This window comes from Doryrhamphus excisus, chromosome 20 (genome assembly GCF_030265055.1).
Source record: "Doryrhamphus excisus isolate RoL2022-K1 chromosome 20, RoL_Dexc_1.0, whole genome shotgun sequence".
Classification (NCBI taxonomy): Eukaryota; Metazoa; Chordata; class Actinopteri; order Syngnathiformes; family Syngnathidae; genus Doryrhamphus; species Doryrhamphus excisus.
Genome location: NC_080485.1, coordinates 16,488,972 through 16,511,503, shown reverse-complemented (window position 1 = coordinate 16,511,503; position 22,532 = coordinate 16,488,972). Strand labels below are relative to the sequence as shown.

The 22,532-nt window shown below is 45.0% G+C and overlaps 1 protein-coding gene across 5 annotated transcripts in view; it reads left to right on the top strand.

Moving 5' to 3' along the window:
• The window catches only part of LOC131107844 (leucine-rich melanocyte differentiation-associated protein-like), a 267,408-nt gene that overhangs the window by 205,322 nt on the left and 39,554 nt on the right, over positions 1-22,532 (top strand). For 3 of the 5 annotated variants that reach the window (XM_058058241.1, XM_058058240.1, XM_058058242.1), the window contains one exon: positions 8,603-8,658. The exons of 1 other annotated variant lie outside the window; for it this stretch is intronic. In XM_058058241.1, coding sequence (XP_057914224.1) covers positions 8,603-8,658 — 56 coding nt within the window. Of the gene's footprint in view, positions 1-8,602; positions 9,061-22,532 lie in introns of those variants that run through there. One more of the 5 variants, XM_058058244.1, reaches the window with a different exon arrangement.

Genomic DNA, 22,532 nt, shown 5'->3' with positions numbered 1-22,532 from the left:
AGCATGCTATGATCTAACACTTTTCCACCGATCCAACCCGTGGAAGACCAAACTGAATCGGGTTGCGTGACGAAAAGCGTCATATTCGTCCCGCTTTGAGCTTGGGTCTTGGTTTCAGTGGATTATTCATCGATGTGATCAAACCATGAAGTCCATCCTCGCTAGAAATGCAAACAAGTCCAGCAGAAGACAACCGGAGTGACGATCCTTTCATGAGATGTACACCCTGATCATCATCATCTTCTGGTCCTCTGTGGCTCACGCTGTTCTCTCCTGACACCTGTCTGCCTTTCCCTCCCGACTCGCCATTCCATCTTCTTCTCAGTGGGGGTGGGACTGTTTGTTTGGGCGTGGAGGAATACCCCGGCGCTCCAGGCTGCCTCTCGTCTCGCGGCTCGTCACAGAAGAACATGACAAGCCTCCTTCTCTTTGGTGCCTAGAAGAGATTCTTTCTCACGTCCCCACAGGGAGGGTGGGGAGTCGACATTTTGCAGCTTCCGTCTTGTCTTCTTGAACTTCACTTGGAGACAGGAGATCGATACGGTGAGCGTGAAGCGGGCGCTGTGCCGGCTCTTTGGTGATGTTTGAAGGGATTTGGTTTTGGGGTTAGCTTGTTGAAGAGGAAGGTGTCGTCACATTCTGAGTAGGATTTTCCATCTGCGGTGATTAGGACCTCGAACCCATCGTCCTCTGAACTGTTGCACACGAAAATGGGAAATTTGTCAAAACATGCCCCCTGCTGTGGCATCTGTTATTTTTCTGACAAACACATCACATGGCGGCAACATCACATGTTCAACCCCATTTCTCACACGACGCAATGCACTGTACAACAACACCCACACTGACTTGGTTGTTATCCCCCCCCCCTCCCCAAAACACCTTCAGTGGACTGACAAGCTTGTGTGTGGAAATTTCAGTAAGATTTTAATTTTTTTTCAGAACTGAAAAATCAATCTCAGAGTCTCGAGGACAGTTTACATTTGAATTAAAACAGGAGTAGATAGAAGCAAAAGCAACGCCAGCACTGGAGAGAGTGACAAGCAGCCAACAAAGGTTTGGTGAAGTCCAATCAATCCAAGAAGAGGAACCCTGTTCCGCTTTCTTTTATGACTTCTGTCAGAGTTTTACTACAATGTCAGGATTGTCAGGATGTTCGACACCTGCCAGTCTCAGTTGGACCGCTCATCGTTCCTCAGAGATTAACATGGTGGCATATCTTGGCATATCAGATAACATGTGTTATGTCTCTGTGGTAGATAACCATGTTGTTGTATTTTGTCTAAAACACAATGGAAAATATTCCATTCCTAAATAATAATTCCTATATAATATTCCTATTCTAGCCACAGAGTGGAAAATATTGCATTCCGAGCACCATCATGCTAAAGTCAACTATCGTCCATAAGTCAGTGACCATTTGTCTGGTGATTGTACAACTTGGAGAATATCTGCATTATATGTAAGCTAGCATGTCCTCTAAGGGATTTTGACCACAACCCAAAGGGGGTGCCCCAAGTGTCATTTAGCTTTGAATGCATCCCAGCAGTAACTCTGTGGCACCTCTTGAGGAACCTGTTGGTATTACACTATGAGGCAGCCTGGCTTTGCTGCCCCCCCCCCCCCCCCCCCCCCCCACCATATACGTAGTGTGATATTGCTTGCAGATCGTTGACATTATGGAACTGAATCTCCACTTTGATTCGCAGCGGGCCTGCTTGGTTTCAGGCAAAAGCGGCGTCGTTATGTTGTTTACTTTCGAAGTGATGTGTTGTGCTCTGACACGCAGTCTTGAAATTTGCTTTGGATTCATCGAAAATTCCTTTTAAAAATCCGGCTCCCCTTAAAGCATGTTTCATTTGTAGATGAAGCCCATGTTTACGGAATATTGTCAATAAAGTTTCATATCGGGTGGTCCACGGGCCTTTTTAAGACATCAAGGACAGCCTGTCAATCATTTCTCTCAGGTTTTTCGAGCATTTGCTTGATTTTGTTGCCGCTTTTGGAGTACATCTGCTCCCACCAGATAACCCCGAGCACAATCTTCAGTACACGTTGCCATTATGTTTTCTGGTAATGTGTGCGTGTTTTGTGTATTTTGGCCTCCAGAGCTGAGACTGAATCAGCTGTTCACACGGCAAATAATGACACACTCGGCTCAGACGTGCACAAAGCCCAGTTGCACGGCGGCAAACACCGTCTTTTTTTTTGCCCACAAAAGCCTCGCTCTCCAAAAGAGAGGGCTGTGCCTCCGGGGGCCACGTCAGTTACCTGCTGACACGCAGCCTCGGTGATTGATGAGACGCCGCCGGCGCTGGAGTAGACTTTGTCAGCCGCTCATAATTTATACATCTTATCTCCGTCACGAGAAAGGACGGAGCGCGGCGTTGTGTGTGCGTGTACGTGCACATGAAAACACGCCGGGTAGTTTGGGCGGCGGTGACAGGCTGGATGCTCCGAGCTGCCTGAGGATTGCTACATGCTAGCTCCCTCACCTGGCCCCTCCCTGTCCTGTCTGTCTCTGGCGTTGTACTCTTTGTCTCTTTGTCTTCCCGTTCTGTGCTCTCGTGTCCGCTTTTCGCTTTTTTCGTGTTTGTTTTTTTTTGGAGACATCTGACCGTACCGTCGTTGATGGGCTTTAGCTCGATCTTCATGCAGTTGCAGGGACAATCTTGACAGTCTCAACTGGTGCAGCCATTGGCTATTCTGGGTCTACAGTCGTTGGCCTTTCTTTCCAGTCACTCTTCATGCGGTCACCGGGTGTTCTGACTGTGCAGTCATTGGTCCGCTGGGGCAGTCATTACATCCATCAGTCATGCACTCATTGGATGGTCTGATTTTGGAGTCATTGGGCAGTCTTTCCAGCTACTGTTCATACACATGAGTCCGTTTCTTGGTCCAGGTTCTTGCGGTCACTGGTCAGTCTTTTCAGTCATTCGTGCACATATTGGGCGGTCTGTCTGCGCGGTCTTTGGCCAGTTTCTCCGGTCACAATTCGTGCAGTCATTGGGCCGTCTGTTTAAGCGGTTTTACAGTCCATACTCTTAACTTAACTGAACTTAACTTTTACTGTCAGGACGTTGGCCAACGTGTTGTCACTGTTCATGCTCATGGGCGGCCTTACCGTGCAGTCATTGGCAGGATTTGCAGTTATTTGAGAACCGTCATTGGTCAGCTTCTGTCATTGGCCGACTTTTCAGTCACTTTTCTTGAATTGTATCCGTTTATTGTTTTCCAACTGAGAGTCCGTCCATACCAGGAATATTTTAAACAGCTCAGCATCAGTCAGTCCTCGTTCTTGTTCGTCGTAAACGTCGTAAGCAGTCCACATTATGTTTATCACAGCCAAAAGAAAAGTTCTCTCCTCTTTCCGCTCTTCTGGTTGCCTTTTAGCGAGCTTTGTTCTCCCAAATTGTGTTCAAGGTATTTTAAGTGTCAGTTAGTGGCGGCAACAAACAACTTTGATTCTCTAACCCTTTCCCACTATTGATCTTTGCCTGCTAGATAAAAAAGAGCACTGCCTCTTGAAATCATGCATTTTTCATTGCGCTATCAATGGCAGCCTTTGCATTTGGCATCCCACTTAGCTTAAAGCTATACTCACACATGCTGTCTGCTTTGCTCTATTGATTGCCAGGGCTCGCATCTTCTTGTATATTGGAGATGTCAGTCCCTTGGTATCATTTTACCGCCTTTGATCAGCCTGATTGCCGCAAACAGCCTCAAAGAATCCGCCAAATGATGGCGTTAATGTGTTTGGGGGAGCATTGTGCTTTGTGTTTGCACTTTTTCTTGCGCTGAGAACATTGATTGTTTTGTTACGCATTCCTGAGAAAAATGTTGATTTTCTTGAGCTGGGGGGGCGGAATAACATGGAAAATGGCGGCCCTTTCTCACCACAGAGTGTTTGGCATTGTGTTGCTGATGCTTGTCAAGTGTTAAACAACACTTTGGGCCAAGGACAGACAAATGAGAGAGTCCTCCTCTCTAATAGAACCTCAAAACATGAAAAATATAGTGCGCCAGGCAGGAAGAACTACTCAAAAGAGGTGACCGTCAGCATCCCCAGTCGGGTGTCTTGGCAGCCTCCATCCTGCCGTGGTGTAATTGGAGAGAAAACATATATGGGAGTAAATAACCCCCTGTCAGCGACATTAAAAGGCGATGTTGTGACAACTAAGAGCCCTGCCAGCTGAGCACGGCAAAGTGCAGGCGTGGAGAATAAAAAAAAAAAAAACTTTAAATATAAAGAAAAAACCTGGCCAGAACAAGCGTGAGGCTAAATATCCGAGGTAATAGTAGCGGGCCTGTCTGGGGAAAAGTACCATGTGACTGCGGCGTTTTGTTCCACCGCCGTTGATTTGAAGCGTCCATCATTGGAGGATCTTGCAGGTAGCGTTAACTTCATGAAAGGGAGCCGTGAATAGCGTTCTGTCGCGGCGAGATGGACAAGTTGGCAACACCTGAGCGCGGATCGATACTGAAGTATCCGTACTTCCGATACCAGCTCTTCGTGCCCTACAACAGATTCTCAAATCTAAATATCGATACTTTTGCTACTTTGGTATTTTGATCGTAAACTCAGCCGCGTATGAATTATAAATAAAGATTTTCATTCAGTGGCGCTGAATAAATCATCATTTACTTTCATGGTTTTATTATTTTATAAAACTTTGGGAGGGGGTCTACAGGCATGATAACATATAATACTTACATTATGCAGTATTTTGCCATATTTTTCTCTGCTGGGTGCATTGATTTCTCACCGCAGCGTAGATAGGAACTACTACTATCTACTACTAGTCATGGCACACTGTGAGAGCCGTGGGGATGACGACTTTTGGACAAAAAGGGATCAGAACCTTATCATTTTGAGCCTGAATATGCGGTAGATGAGATATTAAAAAAACCCTCCAAATCCTCCATTGGTAGAAACCTTTTTCCACCTCGCCAAAGTCAAGTGGAAGAGACGCCCCGGACCATTTGGACCATGGAGGAAGCCGCCCTGATATTGATGGTAGAGACTGTGGACCGACATGGATCACATAGCGCATATGAGCAGGGTCCATGTTGCCGGGTAGAAACCATGCAATGCGTGCTAATACCTGTCACATGCTAGTTGTCGTTTCCCAGTCAGTCCAGATTGGTGTCCGATGGAATTGATCCTGAACCCCTGCTTGGTCCTGATGCTGCGTCATCAGTGGGTAAATGCGCTAGCAGGACCTCGAAGGTGGAAGAAATTTTTTTCTATTGGCTGCAATGCTGTACTAGTATTTTCCATCTATCTATTATTATTATTATTATTATATTGGTGTTTTTTATCTTTTGTACATCGACCTTGGGTGTCCTGAAAGGCGCTTTTAAATAAAATGTATTATTATTATTATTATTATTATTAGTACCTCATTGGTTTGTCCAATGCTCCAATGCTCATGTGCAGTATCATACACAACTGGAAGATGCCTGGTAGGATACCTTGTAGTTGTCGCTGCCTGTGTTGTTCCTCCACAACAATACGCCTGAAACCGTCCCGGCACGGAACCCGCATGACCTTGCCTTTCAAGCCAGCGTGTCAAAATGTTAATGAGGACTCCCAGCAAAGCGCTCGGAGGTTAAATAAAGTCTTCACAAGCTGTCACTCAAAACTTCATCGTTTATTTACTTGGCATGTTTCCACTCTGCCTGCCACCCAGCCTCAATTGGCGTTTCGCAGCGAGGACAGGCCTTGTCTTGTTGGCTTTTCTTTGCTTTTTCGCCACGCAGGCAGCTGCCTTTGTGCGGAGGCGAGATTGCCGCTTTCTCTCGGTGGCCCGGCTCATTAATCATCGGGTCAGACTGTTTAGAATGCAGCCGCCAAAGCCGCCACCCCGGGCTGCCGTTGGCTTTTGTCGCCGTGGCGAGAGGAAGCCTAATTATTAACTGCTGCCATGACGGCAGGATGACTGAAGCCGACGTCGGCTGGTCAACGTTTAGTCAGACTCTTCAACTTTAACACGTATTTCAATTGCAAAAAACATCTTTTGCTCGCTAACATTAGAAGCATCAGAATATGTAAAAACACATTTTCAACCCTTTGTAACAAATATCTGGAATTAAGCTTATTTCATATAGAATGTTTCAAATGAAGGTACTACTACTTGTACAAAAACATATATTCATATAGAAAATAATTTACATAAAACAACAAAATGCTTCAGGGATGCTAGTTTCATTAGCCACTCCAAATTGTCCATAGGTATGAATGTGAGTGTGAATGGTTGTTTGTCTATATGTGCCCTGGGATTGGCTGGCCACCAGTCCAGGGTGGACCCCGCCTCTCCCCAAGACGTTAGGATAAGCGGTATAAAATGAATGAATGAATATTATGAAATAATACATTATTAAGATGAGAAACAAAAGTAGCGCATTAAGTCATTTATTTCATTTACATTTACAGTTCGTTACTTTTTTTTCATTAACGCTTGCGCATCATGGAAAGCCACCCTGTCTGCCATGACAGCCCCCCACCAGGTAGCGCCCCCACGGAGTCACAGTCTGCCGCTCTTTAATAACATTATTCTGACCCCCCAACACATCAACAGCGGCGCAATTTCAACACCACATATGTATTTCCCACTCACAAACAAACACACCTCCAGTCCCTTGGGGGGGGGGGGGGGGGGGCGGGGCAACGCTTCCTTTTGTCACGAGACCACGGCCAGAAGCATTGATGGACACTCGGAACATCCCAAGAACGTCGTTACGTGTGAATGTGTAGTCCCAATAAACAGGAAATCAAGAAGTTTCTACTCTTATCACTCATTTGAACTCTAATGCAGAACTACAATGTGATGCGTTTAAATGTGCTCGGAAATCCCAGATTCCCTCCTACATGTGAATTCAAGTCCTGTTGTTTGTCTTTCTTTCAATAAAATGCAGCACAAATGGACATTTCAGAAAAAATGGCAAATGCTGATTAATCATGATTAATTCATTTAAAACTGTCATTAATTTGTCTGGAGTACTCTGTAGCGCCTCCTGCAACGTAGAAGAGTGAAAAAGTGCTGACTATTGGACAATCACATAAAAGTACAAATATTGAATATTTGATAATATATATTTTATGATGTATTTTTGATACATTTTTGTTTTTTAGCCAACAAAGGAGATCCTTCAATGATCGTGGAGAAACATTTTATTAGAATGTTGTTATTGTAAATGTGGCACATTGCTTATTTTTCAATGTTGTTCATGTGAGAGGTTCATTGTTCAAGTTTTGTTGTGATGCGTTCGTGGTTCCTTAAATCACCGTCGCTTTGTGTGAAACGCTCTTTCCAAATTGTTGTCAAGTTTCCCCCTCAGGGCCGCCATAAGCATTCCATCCAATATGCATGAGCCAACGTGTTTAGGCTAACTATTTGTCTGCTAAACGATCATGTAGACTCGGGTATGCACGCTATTAGCGCGCCGAGTCCATTTTTGACAGTGCTAGCATTTAGTGCTTTATTATTCATCAGCTATGTCTGCATGCAGGAAACACACGTCAAGTTATTTATTGGCTGCGTGCTTATTAACAGGAAGAACATCACATTCACACTTGCATCATTCAACGTCTGAAAAGGAGCAGGTAGAAACATAGCTAATTTCTTCATTTGACCATTTTCTGGGATTAAATAATGGAATTTGTTTTAATAAGGCTTTCAACTGATAACAAATATGTAATGAAATTAATCATTTTTCAAATTAAATTCATCACGTGAACCATTTGCAACGATGTGTGACATATTCCCATTTTTACACAATCTTCTGTCCAGAAAGACAAATGACAGGACGGGATTATGTCATGTATATTTGGATGTATTAGCATTTGGAAACACGTGGAAATGCGCTTATCTTTTTCATAATTGCAATATCTGAGTCATCAGCCATGAAGGGATGCGTTCAAACACATCACGTAATTTAAAGTCAGGTTTTGAGTCTTGATGTATTTTCTGGGATTGCCTAGCATACTTAACTCGTTCAATACCAGAGATGTCCTTATATGTTTTCATCCATCTTTTTTACGTTTTTTGTGTGAGACGCACAAATAGGCGATGTCGTAACCGATGGACGTCACTGTTGGAGCCGTTTGAAGCCATTCCAAATACTTCCTTAGTCAGGTTTACGCTAGTGAGCGATAAGAATATCCACTTTCTGTGTTCTTTGTCTTTCCGTTTATTTAGACCACACATATGTGCATAATAAAGAGGTTGTTGGTTTTTGGAGTGTCCTTGAATGTATCTCACGCCGGTGTGCTAGTGACAATGAGGAAGCGTCCATCCGAGGAGATTTTAATGTCGTGAAATAAACGAGTTAGCGACTATTTTGAAGAGCCCCAAAGAAATGATCAATGCCAATCAATAAGTACGTAGCGGTCAATCAATGAATACATGCAAATAATCCAATAAAATGACTTCCAACTTTCACAAGTCCAGCGAGGACCGCGAGGGTGAAGGTGCTTGACGTGTCAAAGAGATATAATGCCTGCTCTCTACTTTTTTTGTGTGTGGAAGGGCTGGAAAAAAGAATTAGTTGAAGCCTCCGGGGGGAATGACAGCCTTTGTTATTTGTCTTCTGACTCTAGCAGACAGCTATCAGGAAGAAAGAGAAGTCAGTGTGCACCGCCGAGAGAAGAAATATGTGAGTCAGACCCCCACCCCCCTCCTCCTCCTCCTCCTCCTCCTCCTTCAGTTTTTCCCCAAAGCTTGAGATCCCCCTTTCCAAAAAAACAAAAAAAAAGAAAAGGATCGAGTTGCTGTCACTGTCAGCGAGCAAACATAAACTTTTCTGGCAGCTAATATATAGGCAGCGTGGCATTGTTCTCCAAGCCAGACAGGTGTGTCTGCCTCAGTGATGATGGATTCCATTATTCTGTATGGAAAGCCTGTTGGCTCTCTTGTCATACGTTGTCACACATCTCTCTCCGCTGAGAGGAAGGCTTGAAAGATGGCCAAAAGTAATTACACAGGCGCTTCCCTGACGCTGTTGCCATGTGTTTTCTTGCGCTCATCACCACTAAAGGCAAGCGGAGGAGGGGAGGAAAAAAAGTGTTACCCACAGCTATATTTCACCGTGAAACGAGGAGTGCAGACATGTTGGCGCTCTGCTGCTGTTGTGTTCAATGCTAGCTCATTAACCCGGACGCTTTGTTTTCCTGGCTTTTGGTGAAAGGAGGACCCGGGTTGCTTCAGGGCGCTCGGTGAAAAGCAACGCTGCTGCGTTTGGTCCGGTGTCGAGTGGTCAGTCCAACCCTGCTCAACCTGATCACCCACGGTCCGATACCAATCATGTGGATTAACGTTTTTCACTGTATTCATGAGTGCTATTGGCCAGGGCCCGCATTCGATAATTCCAAGGGCTCCTGGCGACTACGTAATTATTAAAAGATAAATGTTTGTTGCTTTGCCTTCATTCTTGTGAAACGATTGTTGAACTATTTGACCCAAACCTGATTGACATTTGTTTCTCATACGTTGGCCTCGGCCAAAGCTGCCTTTTGTCTCCCATTGTGTTGATCATTTTTCTGGACAGAAGTTCTAGGCCCAGCCAAGGCGCCCAGGGAGTCTCGTTTGGGGTCTTTGGATCCCGCCTCTGCTCTCCGCAGGGGTCATCAAGCTGTGACCTTCAGCGGCATTTATTGGGGTGGTTTCAGTGACGGAGCGGGAAGCTTCTGGGGTGAGACTCGGTACCTCCCAATCTGAGGCCATGGTTCTCTGTTGGAAAAGGCTGGATCGCACCCTCCAGGTTGGGAATGAGGTCTTACCCCAGGTGGAGGAGTTCACATATTTTGGGGAGTCTTGGGGAGGTTGAGATGACACAGCGTCTGCAGTGAAGTGGTGAAGTGCTGGTTGAGTCGGAATGGTTCGTCTAAGGCTTTGGGTTGTGACCAAAAGAAGGGGTTGGGGTTCCCACCCACCAGTTGACAATCTCTGGTTTCGAATATTTGGGTTTTGTCCTGAAGGCCATTTATGAGTTCCTGACTGGACACTATTCGCTGCCATGACAGAAGCACCAGTGGGAACGTAACGTGAACCAGAGCCAAAGTGAGCGCCGACTATGTTTTTTCATGTTTTGGTCCGAAGTTGAACCAGCGTCCCAAAGCCCACGTTTGGTCAACGCGGAGCGATGGCGATCAGCGCGTGCGTCTGCGGCGGTGATGACATCGTTAGCTTGAAAGGCAGCGACATCAACATCCCCTCGTAGCAGAAGAGAGACGGCATCACCTTTGTTTTTCTCGCAGCCCACTTGGGTTGCTGACAGGCCGCTGATTGATATTATCATCGTCATTGTCAGTAAATAGTGGCACGCCAGATAACGAATGGGCCTTCCTCTCCGTGCTGAAGAGCTCATTTATCTTTCCGCGCCTCGGCCCTGGCATATGCCCAAATTGGAACCGGAAGTCGTCTTCCATTTCACTCACAAGGGATGTGTGTCTCTCTTTTTTCATTTTCTTTTTTCCATCTCCTAATCCTCTTCCCTGTCTTGTTTTGTCTCTTGTCTCGCTGCTCATTTTCATTGGGAGTGAGTGAGACTTAAGTGGGAGGAACGATAGAGCTTAAGTCAGTTGTAATACGTTCCAGCAAGCCCTGATTAGATCCTGTCAGGCTCAAGTCTCTTTGAGACTCGACCACCTCCGCCTCATCCATCCTGGAACAAGACACTTCATTAGGTACACGCTACTTCTTCCATCTTTGTGTCATTAGATTGTGCTGGTGTACCTAATGTTAGGGCTGCTAAGTAGTTGTCCGACCGCTCACTTGTCATATCGACCCGTATGAGGGAATTATGACATCATACCGTTAAATCCGACACTAAACGTCAACACTAAAAATAGCTCCCACAGTCGATAATTTACCGGTATTGTGTGGGTGAGCAAATCAAGCACTCCTTTTCTCTCCTGCCTGTGATGTTAACTTCCCTTGAGCTCACTTGTAAACAAACGTCCGCAATAAGCGCCGATAAACACACAAAAAACCTTACCAGCCTCCTGAAACGCCAGAGCTTAGGTGTAAAAAGTATTTTAACAGTTTAAAAAAACGGTTTGCCAGAGACCTCCGTGGCGTCACATTGTACCCGAATACAGTGCACCGAACTGGGCCAGGCCCAGTGGCTCCTCCCGCTCTATACTCTGGTTCTCCTGGTAGTACCGATGTTGGTACAGTTTGTCAAATCCTAATTAGCTTGACTTGTTCTTACTCCCAAGTGTGCACAAAGTAGTTCAATCTTAATTTTAAAAACAGTTGATATAAAAAGTTTGTGTCTTTTAGGAAAAAAGAAGATATTGCATCTCTACTGCTAAGAGTACCCTGGCCCACTCAGGGGTCAATCAATTCATGCATCTTTTCTCCAAAAACAAGACGCTTGTTAGAGCAATACGTCTGCCAGATTGCCTAATTGCCTCCCATGCATGGCTTTTTCCCTTCCTTGTCTTCTGAGTAGGTCAAGCATTCAAAGTGAGTTCTTGCAGAAGAGCCTGAGATGTAAACCCTGCAGACAATATAAGCTGTTCTGCAGCAACACAGTGGTCACCGGGGGTCTTTGGAACATCACGTTGAAAAGGTTAAACGCTGACAGGGAACACGGAAAACATGCTGGGGTACACAACCTCCAGTGAGCGGCAACAAATGATGGCATTTGGAAAAAAGAGGGTAGTCCCAAAATGTTGTTTTTGTCTTCTGTTGTCATTTTGCAACAGTTGTGTTGCTAGTAGACAATCCAAAGCCTCCATCCCCTTACATAGCCCTGGTAGCCTCTCCCCTTCTGCCCTTTGTGTCAGCAGACAGCACTGATATCCTCTGGTACCTCTTAGACTATCTGGGGGGGTTTGGGTTTTGTCCTGGGCAGCCATCCTGACTGTGGACATCCTTGCATGGCACTCCATGATAACGCTTTGGCAGAATCCAAAGGGGCGTCTTTCAGCAGCAATCAGAGGGAAAAATAAAGATGATGATGTGTGCGGCACAAAGGGAAGCTGGGGATCAGAAAGATGCCATGATAGCCAGGGACCTTTTTCAGGAAAGAGAAGATTGCAATAATACTAATAATACTGGCAATATTGGCAATAATGGAATTTTTATTTATTTTCTGAAAACTTCTGTAGCGCATTAAAGTCACCATCAAAAACACAACAGTATGCTCCGTGCAAAGAATGAAGTGAATTATTTCATGATTTCACGATCAATTTATGTACGGTATTCCCTGGTTTATCGTGGTGAACTGGTTCTAGAACCGGCCCTTTCATTTTCACCAATCAGAATTCTATATTGATAGACAGAATGTTTTCATAGAACACTTGTTTGACTTTCTAAATAGAACTATTGGAGCCTTCTAGACGTGAGATAACACCCCTATAGTCACCCCTCTCTCCCTCTGTGTCCTCTGACAACATGGCTACACAGTTAACTGTCACTGTCACAGTGTGTATACATTTTCTATTTATTTATTAATTCATGGCAATTATTCGATTCGTCGATTCTTGCATCTACCAAGTAATGTTTTTTTTAAATCTGGGAGTATTTGCACCATTGTTCATAGTACATACTGTAAAATGTTGTCTTTTGTTTTCAAATTCCCTGTATATATTGACTTATTTATTATTTAGTGATTAAATATTGTAGCGCATCGAAAAGTAGCGACCACTAAACACGCCGTTGTACGCCCGATGGAATGAATTGAATGACTCTATTAAAGTCAGCCATCAAAAAGGACGAAGCAAAGCGCCTTCAATGCATATGGATTCAACTGTGCATATTTAAAAATTGACATCAATTTGAAAAGCCTTGAAGTTGTCTGCGGGGCTCCAGTGTCGTCATATGATATGCCCTTTGTCCAAAATGTATTCTTTCTGGGTTTTAGGCTTGTCGACAGTGACAGCCACGGCTGAAGGCATGACGTGATCAGCTTGTCCACGTTCATCTGATTCTTTTAAATGTGATACATCAGTGAAAAGGAAAAAAAAAAGCCTGAGGGTTTATTTTGTTTGCCAAATCTGTTTGAAACGTCGACCTGTACTTGAGGGTAAAGTTATTAGAATCCGGTGGTGGGACAGATGACGGTCTTTATATCAACTGGCTTCAAACAAGTCACATTAGTCACATAGTTACATTAGTCACATAGTTACATGTACGACTGTAGACAGTTCTCCCATGTAGGAAGTTACATAAAGATATTTAGGTTCCATTGACAGCAAATGTCAACCAGAGCAAATCTAGTCCTATAGTCGCATTTTTATGCTCCAAAATGGAATGGGTCCTGGCTAAGCACGTGTGTGGTGTTTTGGTGGTGTTGTTCTTGCTAACTACGAAACCAACCGGGGTGAAAACAATGCCTCTGGTTGCACTTAGCAATTACATACACTCACTTTGCAATCCAAAGCCGTGCAACAACGTAAGCATTCCCTCCAACTTGGATATAATTGAGTGGAAACTCCCAATTCTGAAGCTGTCAGATCCAGCCAACTACCAAATTGTTTGTCCTCAAACTGGCTGGGTGAGTGAGTGATTGATGGACGTTTGTTTCACCGAGGAAACGGAGAGCCATTCCTCCTCTTCCTGCCGAGTGCCCAGCTGTGAGTGCTTGTCAGGAGTTTGGTTCTGATCCAGGGTCTGCTAATGGTGCTGTCGGTTTCTGCCTCCATCTTTGAGGCTTCAAGTCCCTTGAGAGACGTCCGGCTAGTGCCAAAGTCGGACGGGAGTTAACAAACAGGGCCGGGCGTCAGGGCTTAATGGCTTTCAACAAATAGCCAATGGCAGTTTTGCCTTGCAGCATCTTTGTGTTTACGTTGCGTTGTGGTACGACCCGCCATTGAGTCGTAGTGTTTTGCTGTGGTGGTTTTGATGTGCCTAGTTGTGGAAAATAAAGTGGAACCTCAAAAGTCCAACACTATTTTTTCTATACTGCCAGTCAACCTCTGGTACTGATGGCCTCATCAGGTTGTGACCTGTGCGTTTACTGGGATGGTTTGCATCTGGGATTAGACTCAGCACCTCCAATTGTGAGTTCTCTGTTGGAAAGGGGTCCATTGCACCATCTGGGTTGGGAGTGAAGTCTTGAAGTGTAGCATGAAGTCGACAGGCGGATTGGCACAGCATCTGCAGTGATGTGGTCACTGTACTGGACTGTCATGGTGAACAGAGAGCTGAACCAGAAGGCAAAGCTCTCAATTTACCGGTCGATCTATGGTCCCACCCTCACCGATTGTCATAAGCTTTGGGTTGTAACCAAAAGAACGAGATCTAGGTTACAAGCAGCTGAAATGAGTTTCTGCCGTATGGTGACTGGACTCATCCTAAGAGATAGGGTGAGGTGCTCAGTCATCCAATAGGGGTTGAGAGGAGCCAGTTGCCATGGCTCGGGCATATCGTCTGGATGCCTCCCGGATGCCTCCCTGGTCAGGTGTTCTGGGCATTCCCAGCTAGGAGAAGGTCCTGGGGCAGATCTAGGACATGCTGGATTATATCTCACAGCTGGCCTGGGTATGCCCTGGCGTCCTCCTCGTCGAACTGGAAGAGGTGTCTGGAGACCAGAAAGTCTGGACTCCCCTACTGAGAGTGCTGCCCACGGACCCGGATACGCAGAACAAAATGGATGGATGGTCCTCATGTAATGACAAAGTCCTTTGTTCACAAAAGGCTGATACCAGTTGAGAGTCCTGTCAGACCAACTGGTTAACAAAACAATGGAAGCAGAAACGTTACAACCAAATTCCAACCAGTCGGTTAGGTTGCAAAATGTCAACAAGCTAGAGAAAAGGTTCGAGGTGATAGTGCTGTTCCGAAGCCATCATATTCATCAATACAACTGATAACAGCGCTATACAACAACAACAACACCCGTTGTGCGATCTGCTACCTCAGCAACAGTCCAGGCCCGTTGCGACTGTCAGGAGACGCGCCACACATCCACTGACTGGCACTGAGAGGCTTAGCCAAAGGGGCGATGCAAGGAGAGTTCAAGCCCGCCACCACTGTATAGCTATTACGGGATGTCAGAAAATGGGGCTTAATTGAAAATGATTAAGACCCTCGCACAAGCCGATCCAGTCGGGGTTTGAAGAGGGGTGAAAAGCGCAATTGTCCCACGTAATCCCGCCTGCCGCTGTTCTTTCATGTGGATGAAGAGATCAGAAAGGAAGGGATTTGTAAGGGCCAGACCTCCCTGTGCCGCCGATCAGCTTCTCTCTTCGCTGCACCTCCCTCTCTCTCCTTCTCCTCCCTGTGACTCAATTTTACCTCCTGTGTTATCATTCAGTCGCACCTCCCAAAACCACGCTTCAATTATCGCTCCCTCACTTTATTGCGTTTTTTCAGAAATGAATTAATGATGGCCGTTGGGCGATATTACCCGTCTAAACATATTGAACATGTTAGTGATATGTAGTATTATCGTCACTAGGCAGTAACGACACAAAACATTGAGACATTAGCTTACATGACATTACCTTAACACTGCATGAAGTCATCAAGTCAGCCACATGAAGAGTGGAAACAAGTTATCCTCCCATTCAGTGTGGAAGTGGTTCAGTGCTGGCTTCTTAAGTTAAGAATAAATTAGCGCCCCAGCTTGTTAGCTCACTTGTTTGCTAGCGACCGACCGTTTCGAGTTGAGAGTTGCAGACGTATCACGGTGGCTCTAATAATGTTAAAAACCCTACCTAGACGATCATAAACAAGTTTTCTAAGCTCTAAGAAACATTCCATTTATTAACATAGAATTCTCTATAATTAAATAAATTTATTGCAGTCGGGTCTGGAACCAATTAGCACATATTAGTTTGGGCTAACAATAACTAACAATGCAAAGCAGCTGGATTTATGACAAGTCAGCTCACGTATGAACGAGCAAGCTCTATGTAGTTTAGTCCTCTTCTTGTTTACCCCCAGATGCCACACAAAGGAAGTTCAGCCATTGCTCCTCCATATTAAAAGTGCCTTTTCCCGAACAGTTTCTATCAGCTTTTTCCCAATGGGAGAGTCGGCTTTTTTTTTTTGAAGTGTTGCTGATTCCAAGTCTTGTGGAGAAACGGGCAGTTCCTGGTAGGTGGTGGTGGTTAGCATTGTTAGGCCGTTAGCAAGGGTTTGGAACTTAATAACTTTAGTCTTTAGTCCCGTTACTTAAGTGTAACGGGACTAAAGGCAAAACAGTACTAATACAAGCAGTCAGGTCTAGGCAGTTAGCTAGTACCATCACAGTTCTACGGTACTCTGCCTTCAACTTGTTTACCCGTGCCATCACTTCAAAAAGCAACACTCTATGACTGGAAGTCCTTGATTGAGTGGTCGTTCTGATTATTTTCCTGTGCCAGATTGTTGTCATAATTGATAACGGGTGATCGCACACATACGTACATACTGAACATAGCGTAGCATGCATGTATGTCGGTTGGCGTGGCCTAGCGACTCAGGCAGCTCCTGCATCTGGCTTTCACACAGTACTGCAGCAAATGTAGGCCACGTCCTCAAACCGGAGGAGCCCTGACAGTCAAAACATGACACAGTGGAAGGGCGAATGCCTCGTGTAAACATTTATCTCCCCTTCGCGAGTGCGCGTCTGCGTGTGGCACAGTGCTCGGCGACAGCGGCTTCTCTTGAGGCTTTATCTGCCCCACGACAAGACAACCTGGAATATATATACGAGCATCTGGAGCTCCTCTTCAAACACAGTCTTATCTCACGCCAAACATTCCCCCCGAGGACACAGTGCAGTGCCAGAGAGGGACCGGACCGGACGAGACCTCACAGTATCATCACAACCACACGGGTAAAGGATCCCTCCCTTTCAGAGTGTGTGTTTACAAGGACTCGACGGATGATAGCAACAAGCTGACATTACTGGGACGGGACTCGTCTGCTTAAGAGTTAGCGGAGGTTAGCGGATCGAGCGCAACGCAAACAAACAGAAACCCTCTTCATCTATCATCCGCTACCTTAAACACTAAGACTCAAACGTAATGCAGATCCCTGGTCTTGGTTGGGGTTCTGCTTCAGAGTTTATGTAGGACTGTTGCTAAGTTTTGATATGGTCAAATAAATCGGGAAACCTTCTTGGTCAACAATTGTGTGGGTGAAAAGAAAGCACTTTATTCATTGCCGCCTTCAGCCAGCCTTTGGGGGGGATTTGGAGATGTGCCCCTCTCTGGGGTCTCTACATACGGCCTGTGCCTCATTTCAAAGCGAGGGCGCGAGGTCAGCCCCCCCCCTCCCGACTAACACTGAGCCTTTCAGCTCACAGCTGATTCCCCCATTTGTGTTTGTGTTTGAACCCCCTCTAGCTTTTATTGTGAAGTAGCTTCCACGTTCTTGTTGTAGTTTTTCTGGAGGATGTAGAGTACTTCTGTGATGTCTGATAGCAAAAGCCAATATCTCAACATGGATATACACTGGGGATGCACATGTATTTGCAGTTTTTGATACAGACCATTTGGTATGATACAGAGGTACTGTATGTTTTAGTACACAGATGGGGTACCAGAAGTGTACAGTATCTGCCTTGCAATATAGTTACATGTCTACTCCGTAAACAAATACAGGGCAGGTCCTGCCTTTGGCAAGCAGGCATCAAGGTGAGTTGTAGTACCGATACAGTAAGCTTGAAAACTGTCTTCCGTGGTTAGTCTCTCCACATTACCAGCTCTTCTTGTCTAGTCATCTAGTCGTCTTGGTCCTTTATCAGTTTAGACTAGACTACACTAGACTGTAGCTGTCCTACCCAGTCAGAGAGCATGAACCAATGAGACCTGCTTGGATGACAGGTGAACCGGCTTCTAAGACCACCAGAACAGTCCACTTGCAGTCGATCAGTCGATTCAATGCAAACCATAAAACTGCTTAGCTTTTATGGTGTAACTTTAATAATTTTTAGTTGGGACAGCTCTGGTCTTGTCCATGTCCAGTGTAGAGCTGTCCTTTCTGGTCTTTGAGCATGAACGTTGCGTTGAACCTGAACTGTTCAGGTTGAGAGAAGACACCGTATATAAGTGATTGTCCAAGAAGACTTTATTTGTCCAAAAAGTTCTTCCTCAGTTCTACCTCTACACTAGACTAGAGCTGTCCTACCCAGTCGGAGAGCATGAACCAATGAGGCTTGCTGGGATGACAGGGGAAACGTCTTCTAAGACAACCTGAACATACAATGACCTGGATGAATGAGAATAATAATATATTATTGACCGTACCAAAAACGAATCAAACTGCCACCTTTAAGCCGAGGTACCGAGCCGTGATTATGACGTGCCGTTAAACCCACTGTATGAATTTAGGTATGTTTTTAATGACATACTCGCATTAGTCAGAGCTTTTTTTCTCGCCACTCACACACACCAGTGACACACTTGGAGCTACATCGTGGCCATGCATTCATTCCAACCTTGAATGAGGTGGCCCCTCCCTAATAAGACGAGAGATGGTGGTGCTTGTTTTACACGCATGGGTTTGCCCCCCCCCCCCCCGTCATTAAAGTCATGCGTTGGCTAAAGTGGAATGCTATATCTCCCCGCATAAGACGGTGTTGTGTCTTCATTTGTCAGGCCGCTAGCGGGCGGGAGACAAACGAGCGTACGTCTCGGGGCCCTCTGAGACCACAGTTGAGCGGCTGCTCACTGGTGCGTTTCTCATGCTAATGTCATGGTCTCCCAGTCTATCTGTCACCCCATTACGCTAACATCATTATGCACAGTGGCCTGTCTCCAGCGTTGAAAAGAACAGAATCATTCCTGTCTCATTTTCAGGCAAATTGTTTGGGGAACATTTCTCTCCTCCCTTTTTTTCCACCAGCGGCGGTAATGGCAGGCCAATCATTTTGCAAGGCTGCAGGTATGCAGATGAATGGATGGCTATTGGAGCTGTTTGCTGAAAGAACTTTTTGCATTATTCATGAGAGGATGGTGTGAGGGGGTGGGGGGGTGGTCTCTATCAGACACTTGTCAAACTTCATATACACGCTGATGTTTTCAAATTTCCATTGACGTTGTCTGTGAACTGCGGCAGCTTTGTTATAGTTGCATAATAATAATCAAATACAGTTTGAGGACTACTTTTATTTTTATGGGCATCGATATTCCAATATGAATACTCGCAAAATAAGACATTGATGTATTGCATTTTCTGATGACCCTAACCTGAATAATGAAAAGTTTCTTGACTACAGCTTGGACTTTTTCAATATACAATGTACAATTTAATTTCAACACCAATTTCAGTCTCCTTGACTCAGAAATTCCACAAAGTAAGAATTATATATATTTTTAAATGCATTAATAAAGACTAAAATAGAGCATCATTGCCTGCAGTGTGGACGTAGCCTGGACAACGATAGTAATCTGCCACTGAAACTGCTCTTCACGAACATTGTGAGGATTCATGAGGATTGTGAAAGGTGACAATGCGGACCCACGTGATCCGCTAGCTGATAGCTTGCTATGCTATTGTCATATTCTATTGTCTATTTGTAACTTTGAACTTTTCCACATCTGAGTTGCATTTCCACCTTCCTCGTTTGTCATTACCTTTGAAAGGATGTTTACAACTAGCTCGCCAATTCCTCACCAGTAGTTAGCTTTAGCATGCTCTTTTCCCACGTCTTCTTCTAAAACCAAAACTCTTGTTGTGCTAAAAATAACATCTTAACCAATGGATGGTTTCTGCAGGCATCTTAACACCCAAGTGTACGTTAAGCGGCGTTTACGCTTGCATGCATTTTGCCTCTGCATCGTCAGGCAATTTGCCAAGGTAATACATGCCGGTTATTTATAGCACGCCTGAAAAGTGTGGAAAATACTTTACGTTCTGTTTACACCTAAATGATGCAATTCGCAGCTGACAATGGTAAATATTGGCACCATATGACCACGCTCCCACACAACCGATTGCCACCTTGGCGAGGACTGTTTCGGGCACGACAATAATTAGTGCATTATTCCCGTATGGGTATGGGACCGATGAGATGTTGATCTCCAGAGTCTCTATTGGTGTTGGTAGTTATTTAATTTATGTTGAACGTGCATAAGTTACATTGGAATACATCACATAGTACAATTTGCAGTTGTAAAAGGAGTAGAAAGTGGCAAAGCTGAGTAGGTAGTAGTACTTTCCTTGCAGCTGCAGGTAGAGAATATGGGCAAAGAGCAGGAAGGAGGCAATAAACTAGAAAGATAATGCTAACTAGAGGACCTTGCGTTTATGATTAGTTATTATCAGAAAATCACAAGGAAGATCCAAGACGCTACAGAAATAATTTGAGAATTTGCTTGGAGAGGTGGTGAAAAAAGTAATCCATTCCTGTGAATGAGACACGCTTTAATGCATTCACGTTGCATTCATGTCTACTTTTGATGTGTGACGCAAATTTTGAATATTGCAAAACTTCCTTTGCTCGCTGGCACAGAGCCCTGCACGGTTTAGACCAGGGGTGGGCAAATATTTGGACTTGAGGGCCGCATTGAGTTAACAAAATTGTCTGGGGGGCCAGAACATATATTTAACACACACACACTATTTTATGCTTATCATTTTCCTTGAATTATTTGTCTAATTTTATCTGTAAAAGTGTTATCCTATATCAGTTGTATGTTCTCATGTCCCTTTTTTAGGAGCACTTTAAACATCACACCACATCAAACTATGTCATTTAATTTGACAGTTTTGTTGTTTATTTTTTACTAAATCAGACATCCGACTTGCAAGTCATGTTGCCAGTTTGTATGTTAAAAGTTGAAGTTACTTAGAAAGCAACTGGCGGGCCGGATTCAAACGCTTGGTGGGCCGCATGTGGCCCCCGGGCCGTAGTTTGCCCACCCCTGGTTTAGACACACGTCACACCTGTTGACCACCAATTTACTCACTGGCGCACCATCGGCGCGCAAAGTTGCGTACCACTGCAGGGACAGAGTGCGTGCTTTTTAGCCTTTCGCCAACCCGCTAATTGAAAAGCAAGTCCGCAGCAACAGAGGAGCTAACCCAGACTTCCGCTAGCTGGCCTGACGGAGCCGCATGTTACGAATAGCTTCATAAAAGTCAAATACTTTAATTACCGTTTCCTTTGCCATATTGCTAACGGCGCCATTGTCGCCCAATTGAATGATACCAGGGTTTTTTGCCGTTAATTATCCCGAACGTGAACTTGTTTAAATGATATTTTACAGCCGCTTGCTAAAAATTACCGCCGGAGGCAACGTAATGATGGACAGACAAAGGCCGTGCGCAAATTATCATAAACTATTAGCTTGTTTCCAAAGGGTTTTATGTTAATCTTTTAGCGCTTAAGTACCCTGCAATTAACATATCAGGAGGAGCTGCCTTCCAGCGACGCTTGCAAATTGAAGTGCTCAGATAAAAAAAAGGAGCTATTGAGATGTGAAGCCCTGAAAAGAGAAGCGAAGCGGCGGCGCTGAAGTGCGCCGGCGTCTTGGTGGAGGGAACGATAGCGAGAGACTTGAAGAGCAACCAGACAAAGACTGATTGAAAAGGAGTGCAAGATGCCGTGAGAGTGTCTGTGATCAAGCACGTGTAACAATACCATTATCTCTCCTGGGTGATGACATGAGATGTCTCACCGTGGCTGCCGTCTTTGTCTCCGCCGAGCGCCGTGCGCCCGCCGCGGCGGGCCGGCTCCCATTGGCTGCGTCTGATGGAATGTGTTTACATAGCAGGCTAGCGGCTTGATATGTAAATGCGCTGCGTTCAAGGAGCTGCGGGGCCGAGTGCGCTTCATTGTCGGGTCCCTCTGCAGTCTGTGTCGCCTTTTAAGCTAAACACAATCAGATCCTGCGAGCGAGCGTCTTGTAAACCTCCGCTAGGTTAAAGCCACAAAGGAGGCCCGTGCGCGGCTCCGCATGCATGTTTTATAAAGTCGCTGTTTTGCGTTGCTTTGCTTTGCGTTGCGTTGCGTTGCTTTGGTCCGCCTGCTTTGTTGTCACCACCCGGCAGCTGACAGCGTTTACATTAGCACCATGAAATGTTAATGTTACGGATGAGACAGGTGTTCACTGTTTGTTTTCCTCGCTATTTAACTTGCTTCAACGTGCGTTGCCTTGAAGGAGGAATGTTTGGAGTTCTTGTTTTGGTTCTGATCGTCCCTTCAGACCTGCTTTGGTTTACGGCTCAGAAAATATTCAATTTTCCTGCAAAACCTGGGAAATTCCGAGGATGTAAGTATGATACTATAGGCTTGCGTGGAATGCTTCATGATGAAGTATTTTAGGCCATTTCCTCAGAGATGATGTGAAGGGAAAAAATCACATGACAGGAAGGAGGAAGTGAATGGAGGAGTGTAGCATGCAAAAGGTTAGCATTGTAGGGAAATTTCAGGTTGTCAAGGTTATGAATCACGTTGGTCTTGACTGTACTTAAAGTATATGAAGATGGCCTGAATACATCATTGAAGTACCCAGCTGTAATTGTACTGTGTAGCCTTTGCTCTATGATTGTTATTCAGACTTACCGTACTTGTTTTTATGTTGAAACTTAGGAACGCTCAAAGGCAAAGTCTTCATCTTCTCCACTACATCTGTTGAAGTAGAT